Source organism: Carlito syrichta, unplaced genomic scaffold (genome assembly GCF_000164805.1).
Source record: "Carlito syrichta isolate Samal-C Ts95f unplaced genomic scaffold, Tarsius_syrichta-2.0.1 Scaffold305755, whole genome shotgun sequence".
Lineage (NCBI taxonomy): Eukaryota > Metazoa > Chordata > Mammalia > Primates > Tarsiidae > Carlito > Carlito syrichta.
The window spans coordinates 722273-739090 of NW_007249851.1; the positions used below are offsets into that span (position 1 = coordinate 722273).

At 51.3% G+C, this 16818-nt stretch overlaps 1 protein-coding gene across 1 annotated transcript in view; it reads left to right on the forward strand.

Moving 5' to 3' along the window:
- CUNH6orf132 (chromosome unknown C6orf132 homolog) overlaps positions 1-16818 on the forward strand; it is a 39534-nt gene that overhangs the window by 18963 nt on the left and 3753 nt on the right. The window contains 3 exon segments of the mRNA XM_021714761.1: positions 13153-13228; positions 16654-16816; position 16818. The exon segment at position 16818 is cut by the window's right edge and continues 1506 nt beyond it. Of these exon segments, the coding sequence (XP_021570436.1) occupies positions 13153-13228; positions 16654-16816; position 16818 (240 nt within the window).

Below are 16818 nucleotides of genomic sequence, written 5' to 3' on the forward strand. Positions count from 1 at the left end.
CCCAAAAAAAATGGCTCAAGCCTGTAATTCAGGCACTTTGGAAGGTGGAGACGAGAGGATTGCCAGAGCCCACGGGTTTGAGACCAGCCTGTGCAACATGGCGAGACCTCATCTCTACAATAAAATAAAAAAATTAGCTGGGCGTGGTGGTGCATGCCTGTAGTTCCAGCTACTTAAAAGGCTGAGGTGGAAGGATAGTGTGAGCCCAGCAGGTCAAGGCTGTGGTGGCCAGGAGCGGCCACTCACCTCAGCCTCCCAAAGGCACGGGATTATAGGCTGAGCCACCGAGCCCGGCTTAAAATGATCTCTTAATGGAAGGGCAGGAGACATGGGCAGCTCCCTCGAGGGCCTCCAGGGAAGCCAGACCCCCTATGACACGTGGACCGCTCCATGGACTCTACTTCTGCCTCTGAAAAGGGAGGCGCTCCGGCCCCGCTCCCACCCCAGCTTCCCACTCGGGGAGCTCTGAGGAGCTGAGGAGGACCACCATGGTCATCAACATGAAGAAACTGAGGCCCAGGGAGGAGAGGGCCCCGATCAGGCCATCAGCTCAATAGAGTCTCAGACAGGAGCCTGGTCATCTACCCGGGGCCACCCCCGTCCACACCAGGGAGGCCAGGGCTGAGTGAGGTACGATCCTTTTTCTGCCTGCTTCCAAGGAGAAACCAGACCCAAAGCTCAAGCCAGAGCCTGTCCCTCTGCTTCTGAGAGCTGAGTTGGTAGAACAGCGGGCGGCAGGCAGGAGGGTTGCACTCCTCTATGGGGCTCCCTCATGCCCCCCCCAGTCTGAATCAAGCCCTCCCCAGGGTGATGCATGAGAGGAAGTAAAAATTAAATGCCAATGTGGCAAATATGGGGAAACTGGCCCGACAGGTCCCCAGGGGTGCCCAGGGCGGTGAGAGCTCTTTGGGTCACCCCACCCTCTGAGTCAGACAGGCCTGGCTCTGCCAGAGGAGGCATCCCCCAGCCCGGGCAGGAAGCCCTGCCTGCTGGGGCCCCTCCCTTGCACTGTAGCCTAGGAGCTCAAAAAGGCAGCTGGAGTCAGTTTCACCCATCCCACTCACCTGCTGCCGCAGGAGCCTGTCTCTAAACTCAAGGCCCGGGTACCTCTTGGGGCTCACCACAGCCTCGACCTTCTGGCCTCAGGCAATCCTTCAGCCTCAGCCTCCTGAAAGAAGTTGTTACTGACTTTTGTCTGGATGATGTTAGATAGAAAGGTTGCAGGGTGAGGGCACTCCACATGTTTGTGGGGGGACAGGATGTCAGAGCCCTGCCACGAGATGACAAACGGACCTCCCCACCCTGCTGTAGCACACTCCTTTTCTCTACTCACCTGGCTCCCTCCCTTACACTAAAGGCCTCAGTCTCAACTTCCAAAGCTCCAGCCACACCCTCATCCTGGCCCACAGACAGCTGGCCCTTGGCCTCCATGGACTCATGTGCACCCCACAGCTCGGGCTGCCCTCAGGAGGCCTAACCGGGGAAGAACCCCTGGAAGTGGGCTCAGGTCCATTTGGGCAGGGATTTCTGGAGCAGGTCTGGAAGAGGGGTGGACTCTGAAGACATATCCTCTTGACCCTGCCAACCCCTTGCCCCAGAAGGAGGGCCAGAGCAGGGCCCTCCATCGTACAGGGTCCAGAGCAGAAGCCCTGGTACCTGGGTCTAAGAAAAGGCAGGTAGATCAAGAGGAAGAGGGCTTCATGGGTGGAGATTCTTCCCTGGCCCCCAGGCGGGATCTCAGCTGTGTCAGATTGTGGGGGCAGGGTGGCGGGAGCAATTTTATAAAATGTTGCCTACTTCTCAACTTCCAAGAAGCTGCCATGTGGGCAACACACGGGCCCTTTTCATCTTCCACCCCTCCCCCCTCCAGCACCCCCACACTGCACCCCAAAGCCAGGAGGACAAAAGGCTGGGCTTCATTCAACTGGGTATCCTGGGTGCCTGGAGGGGTTTCCTCTGGCTCTCTGGGGCAGGGTTGAGGGGTCCCATGTCCCTGTTCCCCCTCCTACAGCGGTGCCCCCACTATGCCTGGCTCTAACTCTGGCTCTGAGTCATCTCTGCGGCTCCACACCCCACCCTAGGGGCTAGGGCCCCAGACGAGGCCCCAGAAGGGATCTGAAGAGGAAGTTTGCATTCCACGATGCGCAACTAAGAATCAGAGCTGGCCACTGCCCAAGGTCAGTCATGTGTTGCCCACTGGCCCAGCCCCTGGTGACCCATACTTGGGGTTTGGTTGGGCTCTGAGGAATCCCAGGCATGAGGATGTGTGCATCCCAGGCATGGGAGGCCACAGAGTGGGCTGCGGGCATCGGTGGGGTGAACCCTGCCTTCTGAGCTCTCAGTGGTACAGCAGGGGGTGAGCAGCATCTCTAACTCCCCAAAAACTTCAAAGGGGGGATAGCCTCATCCTTGAATAGTGACTGTTTCCTTCCTTCTTTCCTCCTGTCCTTCCTGTTTCTTCTCACACCTCTGAAATGCCAGCAGTCAAGAGGGTGGTAGGGGATTCCTGATGACCTGTCTTTGACCATGGGAAAACCCCATCTTCTCAGGTCCAGCCTCACAGACACACCTTGGGAGCTGTGCCCAGAGCAGTGACCAAGGACTTGGGCTACTGCTCACCTGCTAAGCTTGTATTAGAACCCAGGGAAAATAGTTTTTCTTTTCTTTTTTTTTTTTTTCGAGACAGGATCTCACTGTCATTCAGACTGGAGTACAGTGATGTGATCATAATTCCCCCAAACTTCTGGGCTCAAGTGATCTTCCCACCTCAACCTCCCCAGTAGCTGGGACTACAGCTGTGCACCACTAGGTCTGCCTTATTAAAACAAAATTTTGTAGAGTCAAGATTTCACTATGTTGCCCAAGCTGTTCTCAAACAGTCCTCCTACCTTGGCCTCCCATTTTACTGTGATTACAGGCGTGAGCCACCGTGCTCAGTCGGAAATAACCTTTCTTGAGCACTACCCTGTAGGACCTATTTATTTATTTATTTATTGAGTAGGAGTCTTGCTATGTTGCCCAGGTTGGTATGCAGTGGCACGCTCATGGCCACCGCAGCCTCGGCCCACTGGGTTTAGGCGATCCTTCCACCTCAGCCTTCCAAGTATCTGGAACAACAGGCGTGTGCCACTAAGTCCGGCTAATTTTTTTAATTTATTGTAGAGACGAAGTCTCACCATGTTGTCCAGGCTGGTCTCGAGCCCCTGGGCTCAGGCAATCCTCTCACCTCTGCCTCCCAAATTGCTGGGATTACAGGTGTGAGCCACCACGCTCAGCTGAGGACCTCTTTAAATGGGCAGTGGCCTCTGGTGTCATAACAAACCTAAGACAACTGGGATCATCCCCACTTTACAAATGAGAAAACTGAGCCTCAGAAGACAAGAGAGGGATATACTTATTGAGCACTGGCTATGCGTCAGATACTGTCTTTGATTGCTTTTAGACAATGCAAACCTGGTCTGCCTGACTCCCCAGTTGATATTCTTTCTACTCAATCACAATATCTTTTTTTTTTTTAAGCAAAGAAAGAAAAGTTTATTTAAAAGTAAATTAGAGCGAGAGAGAAGTTAGAGAGAAGATTCACCTCCCCAAAGTGGGGGAGGGTGACCAAAGCCAGGAAGCATGGCAACAGCCATAGCTCAAAGAGCACATGACCACACCAGAGTCTAGCAAGGCAATGGCCATCAGTCACAATATCTTATTTAAAAAAATTATTATTGTAGGCTAAGTACAGTGTCTCACAACTGTAATCTCAGCACTTTGGGAGGCTGAGGCAGGAGGATTGCTTGAACCTAGGAGTTCGAGACCACCTTGAGCAACAAAGCAGGACTCCAATCTCTACAAAACATTTAAAAAATTAGCCGAAGCTGGGCTCGGTGGCTCAGCCTGTAATCCCGCGCCTTTGGGAGGCTGAGGCGAGTGGATTGCCTGAGCTTGCGGGTTCGAGACCCACCTGGGCAGACGAGACCTCATCTCTACAATAAATCAAAAAATCAGCCGGGCATGGTAGCGCATTCCTATAATTCTGGCTACTTGGAAGGCTGAGGCGGAAGGATTACCAGAGCCCAGCAGGTCGAGGCTGCAGTGGCCGGGAGCGGCTACTGCACTCCAGTCTGGGCGACAGAGTGAGACTCCAACTCAAAAAAAAAAAAAATTAGCCGGGCATGGTGGTGCACACCTGTAATCCCAACTATTCAGGAGGCTGAAATGGGAGGATCACTTGAGCCCAGGAGGCTGAGGTTTCAGTGAGCTATGATCACACCACTGCACTCCAGTTTGGGTGACAGAGTGAGACCCTGGCTCAGAAAAAATCTCTATATATGACTGTATTGGGTGTTTTTTAAAAACATGATGTAAGCAAATGTTTATTGTTAAGAACCAAAAAATAGAGACAAGAATAAGGAAGGAAATCTATATAAATATCTTCGACTGGTATTTCTCCCCATCCGTGCTTCCTCCCAACAAATCATTGCTGGGAAACTTTCCAGTCTGCTAGGCCATGGGGATTCCTGAAAGACTGTTTCAACTGAACAGGGCTGCTGGGTTGCACACCCATGGAGTGAGGTGACCCATGGTCGTAGCTTCTGGGTGTTGCCTGGGTGTGAGATGAGGAAGTGCTGAGGCCCAGTTTCGTGGAGTTCCCTGCTTGGCAGGACCAGGGCTGGACTCTGCCCCAGGGCGAGGGCCGTCTGCAGCAGCAGCAGCTCAGGGAGTGACTGTGGCTGTGGCCGTGGCCGTGGCCGGCTGCTTGGGCTGGCCCGAGGAGTAGGTGCTGGCTGGCTGGCCCATCGGGGCACCCTCAGATACTCAGAGGCTCATTGGCACGTTCAATGGTTCCCTGCCCACAGGTTGGCGCACCCCTTTCTTCATGTGGGCTGCCACACTCAAAGGGCCACATACCCCATTCATGGAGAATGTTTGGGGCACATGCCAACCCCTGTGGTCAGCACCCCGGGGCACCTAGATCTGTCATTTTCCCAGGGCAAGAGTGCCTAGGGTGGGGCGGTGTCAAGGTTGGGACGCGGCCAGCTCCTCAACCAGCTGCAGCAGTCAGAGCTCTTCATCTGAGGCCAGCGGTGACCTCCAGCCCACCCCTGCCTGCCTGGCTTGGGACTCCTGGAAAAGCAGCTTCAAGAACTCTCCCTCCCGGCTCCCCTTCTCCTCTCTCCTGCTTCCTCTTCTGCCTCTCCGGAGCCAGAGAACCACCTGGAGGCAGTGGCAGCTGTCTATCTCCACACTCCGTCATTGAGGGGTGGCCCTGAGTGTCCAGGTCATTGCCCATACGACACAAGTGAGCCAAGTCACCGATGGGACACCTTAGGGGCCTGGACTCACCGAACACCATGGTCAGTGTGGAGCTTAGAGAGCATTTATAGAAGTGGCAGAACGTTGAGGCCCCAAGTGAGATGTCACTTGGCTCTGAGTTCATTGGCAGCAGAGCTGGCCCCCAAACACAGGCTTTCTGCCTCTCTGTCCTGTATTCTTTCTACCACTTATTCATGCACCCCAGCATGTATTCATTCAACAAACATCTCTTGAACTGCCCAGTCTGCGTCAGGCACATACAAAGAATCGGGCATCACCTGACCCTCAAGTAGACTGGGCCGGGCAGCAGAGACTGAGTCATCTGCAGTAAGCTCAGAGCTGTGCTGGAGGAAAAGTGAGAGTATATATACTGTACTGGCAAAGAGAGCTGGCTCTGAGGCTCCAATATTGGCCCTGCTCCTTCTTAGCTGTGTAACCTTGGGCAATGTATTTAACCTCTCTGTGCTCCAGTTTTCTCATCTCATAAAAACTGCTCCTTAGGGTGACTGTGAAAAGTAGTTGGTACGTGTGAAGTACTCAGAAGGGTGCCTTGCATACTATAGGCTCCTGATAATGTACACAGGGCCTGAAGAATCACAGGGAAGAGAAGTTTAACTCTGCAGGGCTTGCCAAGAAAGACTTCATAGAGGAGGGGCGTCTAATCTGGGGTTTGAAGGAAAGCTAGGAGTTTGCCTGGCAAAGAAAAGCATCCTAGGCAAAGTAAGGGCAAGAGCAAGGCTGTGGAGGCCTGAGAAGATGTAGAAATGAACTCAGTGACTCAGCCTGTAATCCCAGCATTGGGAGGCCAAAGAGAGTAGATTGCCTGAGCCTGCAGGTTCGAGACCCACCCGGGCAACTTGGCGAGACCTCATCTCTACAATAAATCAATAATTAGCTGGGCATGATAGCATGCACCTGTGGTTCTGGCTACTTGGAAGGCTGAGGCGGAAGGATCTCAGAGCCCAGCAGGTTGAGGCTGTGGTGGACAGGAGTGGCCACTGCACTCCAGTCTGAGTGATAGAGTGAGACTCCAACTCAAAAAAAAAAAAAAAAAAAATGAATCCCAAGCGAATGCAATGATTCCCAAAGGGAGAAGGAGCAAATGTAGCCAAAGGCCTGAAAGGCCGAAACATCAAAAGGTGCTTGAATTTCATCCTCTGGCCCCATGGGAGGATTCCCAGCAGGGAAGCGACCTGCTCTGAGATGCTTTTGAGAAAGAGCATCCTGGTGGTGGTGGGCTTGGAGACCATGACTGTAGTCTGTCATCCGGGGAAGGGACATCAAGGGCCGAGGAAGGGCTGAGGTTTAGGGGTGGCGGGAAGGGAGGACTCGGAGGTGACTGGCAGAACTGGGTGACAAACTGGATTTGCGGGTGATTGTCAGGTGCCTGGAGAGACAGTGACATATAACTGGCTGTGGGACCTTGGGCGTGATACTAAAATCTCTCTGTGCCTCAGTTTCTTTATCTATAAGATGGAGGTAGTGAAAAGAACACCTATCTTATCAGGTTGTTATAGAAAGTAAGTTAACAGATGGAAAGTGCTGGAAGAGTACCTGGCAGAACAAGTGCTAGATAAGTAGCAACTGTTGTTGTTACTGTTTTTGGTTTTTTGAAGTCAAGGTCTTCCTCAGTTGCCTAGACTAGAGTGCAGGGGCACATTCACGGCTCATCACAGCTGCCACCTTCCAGGCTCAAGCAGTCTTTCCAACTCAGCCTCCCAAGTAGCTGGGATGACAGACATGAGCCACTGCCCCGGCTGTTATGTGAAGATGAGGGGTTTGAGGACTGGGAAAAAGAGAATGTCTGGAGGATGCACACATTTGAAGCCTTCCTGACACTTTTTCTTTTGATATTCGTCTTTTGTTTGACTTTTTAAATTATAAGATATGCCGGGCTCGGTGGCTCAGCCTGTAATCCTGCGCCTTTGGGAGGCTCACCTCAGTGAGTGGATTGCCTGAGCCCGCGGGTTCGAGACCCGCCTGGGCAGCGAGACCTCATCTCTACAATAAATCAGAAAATCAGCCAGGTGTGGTAGCGCAGGCCTGTAATTCCGGCTACTCGGAAGGCTGAGGAGGAAGGATATCGCCGGAGCCCAGCAGGTCGAGGCTGCGGTGCCTGGGAGCGGCCACTGCACTTCAGTCTGGGTGACAGAGTGAGACTCCGACTCAAAAAAAAAAAAATTATAAGATACACATAGCATTTGCTGTTTTAACTGTCCTACAGCATACACTTCAGTGCATTAAATACATAACTTGTTCTTTGTAACTAATCCTAATTTGCAGGAAGGGTGCAAAGAACTCTCTGGAGTCTTCACCCCGATTCACCACGTTCACCTCCTTGGTTCCTTCCTTCTATTTATGTAGATATGTGTATATATAGTTTCTTCCTGAATCATTGAAGGGGAAGCCCAGACATGGTGTCCCTTTAGTTCCCAATACTTTAGCATTACTTTAGTGTGTGCTTCTTGGGAAGAGAGATATTCTCTGCACAATTCCCAAATTCAGGAATTTCATATTGTTACAATACTAATATCTAGTACACCATCTAGGCCGAATGTGGTGGCTCACACTTGTAATCTTAGCACTTTGGGAGGCCGAGGCAGGGGGATTGCATGAGCCCAAGAGCTCAAGACTATCCTGGGCAGCATAGTGAGACCCTATCTCTTCCAAAAAAATTTAAAAATTAGTCAGGCATGGTGGTGCACACCTGCTGTCCCAGCTACTCGAGAAGGATCACCTGAGCCCAGGAGGTTGAGGCTGCGGTAAGCCGTGATCATGCCACTGCATTCTAGCCCGAGTGACAGATTTTGAGACCCCAACTCAAATAAATAAATAAACTAATATGCCATCTATATGCATGTATTGCCAGTTGTCCCACTAACAGCCTTCTTGGCACACTTCTCCCCCGATTCCAGGATCCAATCCAGGATCACGTCCAGCGGTCAGGTGTCACCTCCAAGCTCTTCCTAACGACACTTTTCCTCTGTTCTCTGAGGCCAAAGGGGACAGGTGAGGAAATTCCACACCTGCTGAGATCCAGGCTGTCCACACCTGCACATTTGCACGCTGAAATATATCACCACCCACGCCAGTGCACTCGATGCCAGCTGCCTGGGTCCTGTGGTGAGCAAGGAAGAGCGATTTAGCTTCCGAGTCCACTTTTCTGGAACTAAAATGAAAATGAGCTTCTATTTGCCTCCCCCTGATTCATACCAGTGGAAGGGGCAGCCAGGGGGCCCCGGAGCCCCAGAAGCCTGTGGGGGCCCAAGTGGGAAGGAACAATGCCAGACAGGAGCTTGGGACCCTCCAATACTGGGAGCTTCTGAAGGGACGAGGCGGGCCATTGAGACCTTCCCCAAGGGTCAGACAGTGTGTGTCACAGCACAAGCACTGTGGTGAGGTGGTGGGTGTGCCGTGGGACCACCTTATGTGTGAAGGTGAGGGAACCAAAAAAGCCAGAGTCCTGTCTGAGCTGCTGTTACAAGCCACAAAGGAGACAGACTTCCATCCTGTGGTCTGGGCATCTAATGTGTTTTCAGAGTGCTTTAAGATCAAAGGACAGGGTGGGTAGTGTTACCCACGGGCCATAAAGTCCATCCATCTTCCTCCAACACACATCATTAACTCTCAGGGTAACCCAGAAGGTGCTACTTGGATGCAGGGAACCTAGCTTTGATTATTTACAATTTTTCCCCCTTGTGGGAAAGAGGATTAGAAGGTACAATCCTTTAACTAGAGTATTGGTTTCCTGGGTTAGGGATATTACCTCATTTGCACAGTAGGAAGTGGTGCCTCAATTTTATAAGTGAAGAAAGTGGGTCTCAGTGACACGTAGAAAAGGTAAGGCAGAAAGCCTAGGTATGCGCCCTGGCTTGTGATGAAGCCAGGTGTTTTTGTTTGTTTGTTTTGTATCAGGGTCTCACTCTGTCACCCAGGCTGGAGTACAGTGGCACGATCACAGCCACCAATGCCTTGACCTGCTGAGCTCAGACGATCCTTCTGCCTCAGCTTCCCAAATAGCTGGATGACAGGTGTGTGCCACCACGCCTGGCTAATTTTTTTATTTATTGTAGAGACTAGGTCTCACTAGTTGCCCAGACTGGTCTTGAACTCCTGGGCTCAAGCAATCCTCCCACCTTGACCTCCCAAAGTGCTGGAATTACAGGTGTGAGCCACCATGCTCAGCCTAGATGCCAGGTTTGAGAAGGGGTTTGAAACAACACAGGTAAAGCTCTTCACATAGGCTGGCACACGGGAGGAGCACAGGCGACCATTTAACATCACTATCCCCATCCTGCATCTCCGCTGGTCATCCAAAGTCACATTGCTGGCAAAATCGAGCATGAATAAGAGTCAAGACTTTTAATGTCGAGTCCCCAAGTCTTTCTACTTTCCAGCTGTGTTCAAAGAGTAATCAGGGATCTTGACTCTGGCTTGTCCACCATCTGGTCAAACTAGAGTGTGTGTACTTGATGAAGGTTATTAGACAATCAGGGATTTGCTTGTGTGTGTGGTGCATCTCAGGGTGTTATGAGGGACACACCTCTGAGGGGCTGCGTCCCTGTCCCTGCCCCTGGTTCAGAATCACTGGGTTTGGGAAATGCTAAGAGCTGGTATGTTGTTGGCCATGTGAAAAGAGTAGAGGCAGAAGGACTAGTTGATGGTTCAAGGCCATTCCAGCGTCAGAATTCTTATAAACAAGATGAGTTGTTTGCTGACCTCAGAATGACCAGAGTCATTCTGAGGTGACCCTTGATAACCCAGGGTCTTGTGGATATTTCTGTAACATCTACCTTGGATGGCTCTTCTTGTATATTAAGCCATTAAGCCCAGAGAGTTGGTGTCATCAGTCCATCAGTGACTAACAACTGAGCTGACTACATCCAGCTTTGGGGGTGCCATAAGATATGGTCTCCAAGGAACTCCCAGATCTTGTTGGAGGATCAAGAAGACCATCTAGGCCGGGCTCGGTGGCTCAGCCTGTAATCCCAGCACTTTGGCAGGCCGAACCAAATGGATTGCCTGAGCCCACAGGTTCGAGACCAGCCTGGGCAACTTGGTGAGACCTCGTCTCTACAATAAATCAAAAATTATCTGGGTGTGATAGCGTGCACCTGTAGCTCTGGCTACTTGGAAGGTTGAGGTGGAAGGATCACCGGAGCCCAGTAGGTCGATGCTGGGGTGGCCTTGAGTGTGCCACTGTACTTCAGCCTGGGCGACAGAGTGAGACTCCAACTCAAAAAAAAAAAGGGGACCATCTAGGGGGCAAACCAGAGCTCCCCCACTGTGAGGCTTGGCTGTGGGTTGCTCTGGGCAGCAGTAGGTCAGTGTGGATTGGTGCAGACATGAGGATAGCTCCTTGGTACCACAGAGCACATTTATTAGGCTCTTACTACATGCCAGGAGCTGTCAAATGAGATAATATCCCTAAGTACTTTGTGTACATTGCATCATTTAGTCCTCACAGCATTCTTAGGATGGGTAGAGTCATTCTTTTTTTTTTTCCTTTGAGTCAGACTCTCACTCTGTTGCCCAGGCTGGAGTGCAGTGGCACGATCACAGTCACCACAGCCTTGACCTGTTGGGCTCAGGTGATCCTTCCCCCTCAGCCCTCCAAATGGTTGGAACCACAGGCGTGCACCACCATGCCCAGCTAATTTTGTGGTTGTTATTGTTTATGTAGAGACGAAGTCTATTCAATTTGCCCAGGCTGCCCTTTAACCCCCAGGCTCAGGCAATCCTCTCACGCTTGCCTCCCGAAGTGCTGGGATTATAGGCGTGAGCCACCACACCCCGCCATAGTAGATTCTATTTTATCACCATTTCACAGATGGGGAAACTGAGACACAGAAAGCTTAAGTAACTTGCACAGTCCTACAGCTAACGAGTAGCAGAGCTAAGAGTCAAATCCAGGCAGGTTGCATGCAGAGCCAATGCTCTCAGCCCCTACCCCTGTGCCATCTCCCAGAGGGGCTCAGCTAACCTTTAAAGCACAAGAGTGTTTAGGGAGGCGAGATACCATGAAGTGGGAGCTCCACAGACCCGAGTTCGACAGTACTGGTTGTGTGACTTTAGGCAACTTACCAAATGCTTCTGAGCCTCGGTTTCCTTAGCTGGTAAATGAGGATGGCCTCTTTTGTATGTTGGTGTGACTAAGATCATGTGTTTAGTTAGAGCACAGTGCAAGGAATATTATTATTAGAAATGGAGGGTAGCGAGAAAGACACAGCCTGGCCAACAACCAGCATGTGAGATGAACATAAACTGTATTTGTGAGTGGAAAGGGTGGCAGAGAGGAAGTCGGTCAAGCCAGAACACGGGACGGGAGGTGTCACAGGTGAGTGGGAAATGAAAGCTGGCTGGGAAGGTTGAGGTCAGTTTGTTGAGGACCTTGAAAGCTGCCATCAAATGCTCTACAGCTCTTCCAAAGGGCAGGTGTGTGGACTTTGTTGACATATGGAAATGTGTGTTTGGAAAAAAAAAAGGGATGCAAAGCAGTATGCACAGGCTGGCAGCTGTGTAAACACACTATGGGCTGTTAAGCTTAAGAATCAGAAAGGTATCTGCAGGGCTATAAATATTCAAGTTCACCATTTTTTACTTTTCTGTAAACACCCAGTGAAAACTAAGAATGAATAGGAGGCCAGGCTGAGGGGTTTGGCTTTTCATGTGTGGACACCCATGGGGAGTCACTGCAGATTCTTTTTGTTTGTTGTCTTTTTAATTGAAATGTAATTCATATACAGCCAATTCTTACTCTTCATGAGTTCTGTATTTGCAAATCTGCCTAGTGGATAAAACTTATTTGTAACCTCAGATTCAATACCTGTATGGCTTTTGCCATTTGCAGACATACACAGAACAGTGAACATTTTGAGCTGCCCAATGCACACATTTCCAGCCGACCACGGGGACACTTGGCCATAAACAAGTGTCTTTTTCTGTTTACTGCCATGTTTTTCCTATTTCCTTGATTTTCTTGGTGATTTTGCTGTTTCAAGTGGCCCCTAAATGTAGTGCAGAAGCGCTGTGCAGTGTTCATAAGTGCAAGAGGCTATGATGCACCTTACAGGGGAATTCACATGTTAGGCAGATGCTGCGCTATTGGCCATGAGTTCAATGTTAATAAATCAACAAGAGTATATTCAAGTGTCTTCAAATAGAAACACACATAAAACAAATAGAAACACACATAAAACAAGGCTATGTATTGATCGGTTGACACAAGTGTTGTGACCAGAGCCTTGCAGGAACTTAACATTGTATTTCTCCTAGGAGCAGTGGATCAGTATTCACTAATGGTGTTCACGGAGATGTTATATAACAGAACTACAACAAATAGCCAGAAGTGACTGTACCATAAGACTGACCTTTTTATTTATTTATTTATTTATTGAGTTGGCGTCTCACTCTGTCGCCCAGACTGGAGTGCAGTGGCACACTCCCAGCCACCACAGCCTCAGCCTGCTGGGCTCCGGCGATCCTTCCGCCTCAGCCTTCCAAGTACCTGGAACTACAGGCGTGTGCTACCACACGCGGCTAATTTTTTGATTTATTGTAGAGATGAGGTCTCGCCAAGTTGTCCAGGTGGGTCTCGAACCTGCGGGCTCAGGCAATCCACTTACCTCAGCCTCCCAAAGCGCGGGATTACAGGCTGAGCCACCGAACCCGGCTAAGATTGACCTTTTAAAATTCACCCTTTCATATTTTAGTGTACTCACAAGGTAGTGACAACAGCCATCACCATCACTTACAATTTTCAAGCAGTAAAGTGGTCTCACAGAGCAGCTGTTTGAGATTGTCTGTCCATTTTTCCCCGTCCCCTGATCTCTCTCTGGTCCCTTTCAGAATGCCCAGGAAAACCACGGGCTGGCTGTGCCTACCCCCTCTGTCCCAGAAGACTTTGCAGACAAAGAAGTGACAGGTAAGAGGACCCTGGGCTTAGGGCTTTTGTCCATCCTTTCTTTCCTTCCTCCTTGGGCCCCCTCCACAGCTGGTGGCAAAGCTGGCACAGGCACTGCCATGGTCCTTAGCCCTCTTGGTTGCTGGCTGCCTTGGGCAGGAGCAGTGGGGCCGGGGGTAAAGCAGAGCCAGGGCTGGCGAAGGCCCACCTCTGGCAGTGGAAGAACGGTGAAGGGACAAAGCCAGAGCTGGAACAAGAGCAGTGTGAAGTAGGAGAAAGAACTCAAATCAGATTGACCTGGCTTTGAGCCCCAGCTCCCCCATATTAGCTTTACCCTCTTGGACAAGATGCTTCACCTCTCCTGCCTCTGTTTGTTTGTTTGTTTCTTTATTTCTTTCTTTCTTCCCTCCCTCCCTCCCTCTCTCCCTTCCTCTGTCTCTCTCTCTCTCTCTCTCTCTTTCTTTCTTTCTTTGTCGGAGTCTCACTCTGTCTCCCAGGATAGAGTGCAGTGGCACCCTCAAGGCCACTGTAGTCTTGACCTGCTGGGCTCAGGCGAACCTTCCACTTCAGCCTTCCAATAACTAGAACTACAGATGCTCGCCATCCACTCGGCTAATTTTTTGATTTACTGTGGAGATGAGGCCTTGTCATGTTGCCCAGGCTGGTCTCGAACCCCTGGACTCAGGCAATCCTCTTACCTCTGCCTCCCAAAGTGCTAGGATTATAGGCGTGAGTCACCGGGTCCAGCTCCTTTGTATCTTTCAGTGAGCAATGGGAATAACGACCCTAGTATGGAGGCATAATCGAAGTTTTAAATGAGATGTAAGCCACTTCATGTCACACCTCTGCTCAAAACCCTCCAATGGCTTCCTACTTCCCACATCACTCAAATGAAAGGCTCTTGCAAGGACTGCCTGAGTCTGGTCCTGTCGGCCTCACCTTGAGCTTTCTCTCCTTCCTACACTGCCTCAGGCACACAGTCTCCCACTGCTCCTAAAATACCCCACATGCATTTGCACCTCAGGGTCTTTGCACTGCTGTCGCCTCAGCCTGCAGTGCTCATCTGTTAAACATCTGTGGGCTCCCTCCCTCACTCCTGCTCTCTTCGCTGAAATGTCACCTTGTCAGCGAGACCTTTCCTGATCACCCTATTTAAATAGCACTCTCTTAGCCAGGCGGGGTAGTGTGTGCCTGTAGTTTCAGCTACTTGGAAGGCTGAGGCGGAAGGATCGCAGGTCGAGGCTACAGGGGCCGTGAGTGTGCCCCTGCACTACAGCCTGGGTGACAGAGTGAGACTCCAACACACACACACACACACACACACACACACACACACACACACACACGTGCACAAATAGCACCTTCATCACCCCTCTTTCCCAGTGGTGTCCCTGTCACCCCCAGGACTCATCATTGATCGAGGTCATTGCTTACCAACGTTGTAAGTTCATTGTCTATCTCATTGTCCCATCAGAGCATAACCTTCAGGAGGGCTTATTCTGCCTTCCTTTTGTTTTGTGTTTGGGTTTTGTTTTGTTTTTTTTTTTTTTTTTGAGTCAGAGTCTCACTCTGTTGCCCAGGCTGGACTGCAGTAGCACGCTTACAGCCACCGCAGCCTCGACCTGCTGAGCTCAGGCAATCCTTCCGCCTCAGACTTCCAAGTAGCTGGAACCACAGGCTTGTGCCACTAAGTCTGGCTAATTTTTATTGATTTATTTATTGTAGAGACGAGGGCTCATCAAGTTGCCCAGGTTGGTCTCGAACCCCTGAGCTCAGGCAGTCTGCTTGCCTCCGCCTCCTAAAGTGGTGGGATTACAGGCTTGAGCCACTGCACCTGGCTGTTTTGTTGTTTTTTTTTAACTGCTATACTCTAGCTCCTAACTCCTGCCTGGCACTTGGGTGCTCTGTGAATGTTCGTTTTCCCCTTCCTCGCTCTTGGGCTCTTCATCTTGAAGTCAGGCAGGTGGGAGAAGCCCTTTAGGGCTGCAAGTCCCCCAGGCTTGCTTGGCTCTGGGTTAGGTCCTCAGAGGAGGGAAGCAGAGGCTGGGTGCCCCTACAAAGGAGAGGGGCTGGGGACTTGGTCCGAGGAAAAGGGAGGGGTGTGAGCTGCTGGGCCCAAGGGCATTCAGCATCTCGTTAGCACCCAGATTGTCTGGGTCATCATCCTTCTGCATCCCTTGTTCCACCCTGCAGTCCAGAAGTTCTCTATGCGGTGGAAACCTGGGTTCTTAGCAGGCTCAGGGTCTTTAGGAAGCAGGAGCTGCTTGTGCAAATTGCTTTCTCCTACGGGTCTTTCACCCAACATTCCTCACCGAGAAGGTCTCTCTCCCACTTTACCATCTATACAGTCTGTAAAGTTAAGCACAGGTGGTAGCAGTCAAAGTGGTTACCTTTATTTTTTGAGTTCGAGTCTCACTCTGTCACCCAGACTGGAGTGCAGTGGCCGCTTCCGGCCACCACAGCCTCGACCTGCTGGGCTCTGGCGATCCTTCCACCTCAGCCTTCCAAGTAGCTGGAATTACAGGCATGCGCTACCATGCCCGGCTGATTTTTTGATTTTTATTGTAGAGATGAGGTCTCGCCAAGTTGCCCTAGTGGGTCTCAAACCCGCGGGCTCAGGCAATCCACTCACCTCAGCCTCCCAAGGCGCGGGATTACAGGCTGAGCCACCGAGCCCGGCAAAGTGGTTACCTTTAACGAAGTGCCTACTATAGGCCTGGTGATAAGCCTCTTCACCTGTATCTACCTGAATTCTCTCACTTAACCCTCACCACAGCTTAGTGGAGTGAGCCTTGACATCATGCGCTTTTCAGAGATGTCAAAATAGAGGCTCAGCAAGGTTCACTAGCGTGACCAAGATCATACATCTAGTAAATGGTAGAACTGGAATCGGAACCCTGCCTTTCTGGCTTTGTCAAGGTCAAGATCCCAGCAAGAAACAGATGGCACACCCAAAGGGGATAAATGAAGAGAGTTGAGTAAAGGGGCAATCAATATACAAGAGTGTGAGCATGGTTAGGAGACCAACGTGGATGGTGACACCCAGGGACTGACAGTGGGAGAGGGACAGGAATGGTGGTATGTTGGGGAGGACAGCTGCTGCCAACCTGTGACCCAGCCAGGAAGCAGAGGGGAGGGCAGATCAGTGCTCTGGCCTCCCTTGTCCCCGAAAGGGTGGGGGTGACTCTTGGGAGGCAGATGGAGGCTATTCGGTACAGACTCCAAAGGCTGCACCAGGCACAGGCAGGGGTCCCCCTAGAAAGCAGGAGCTGTTCCCAGGACAGCTCGGCACGCCAGACATGTCACTGTCCCTTGACTGGTGTCCAGAGGAAAACAGGCCAGTCCTTCCCTTGGGTGCCCACCTGAGCCCTGCCCTGGGTAAACGGAGGCTGGCAAGGCTGGGCTGGCTTCCTCCCCCTCCTCATCTTGCCTCTCCCTTCTTTCAGGTACCAGCTCGCTAGTCAACGGTAACCTCCGACTGTACAGCTCCGTGGGTGACCTGAGGCCTGGGCACTATGGCCAGGATCCCCTCATCCCTCCGCCTCCCCCAGGCCCAGCCCCAGGGCCCCCTCAGGACACTTCACCACCTCCAGGGGAGTCCCCGCCACCAC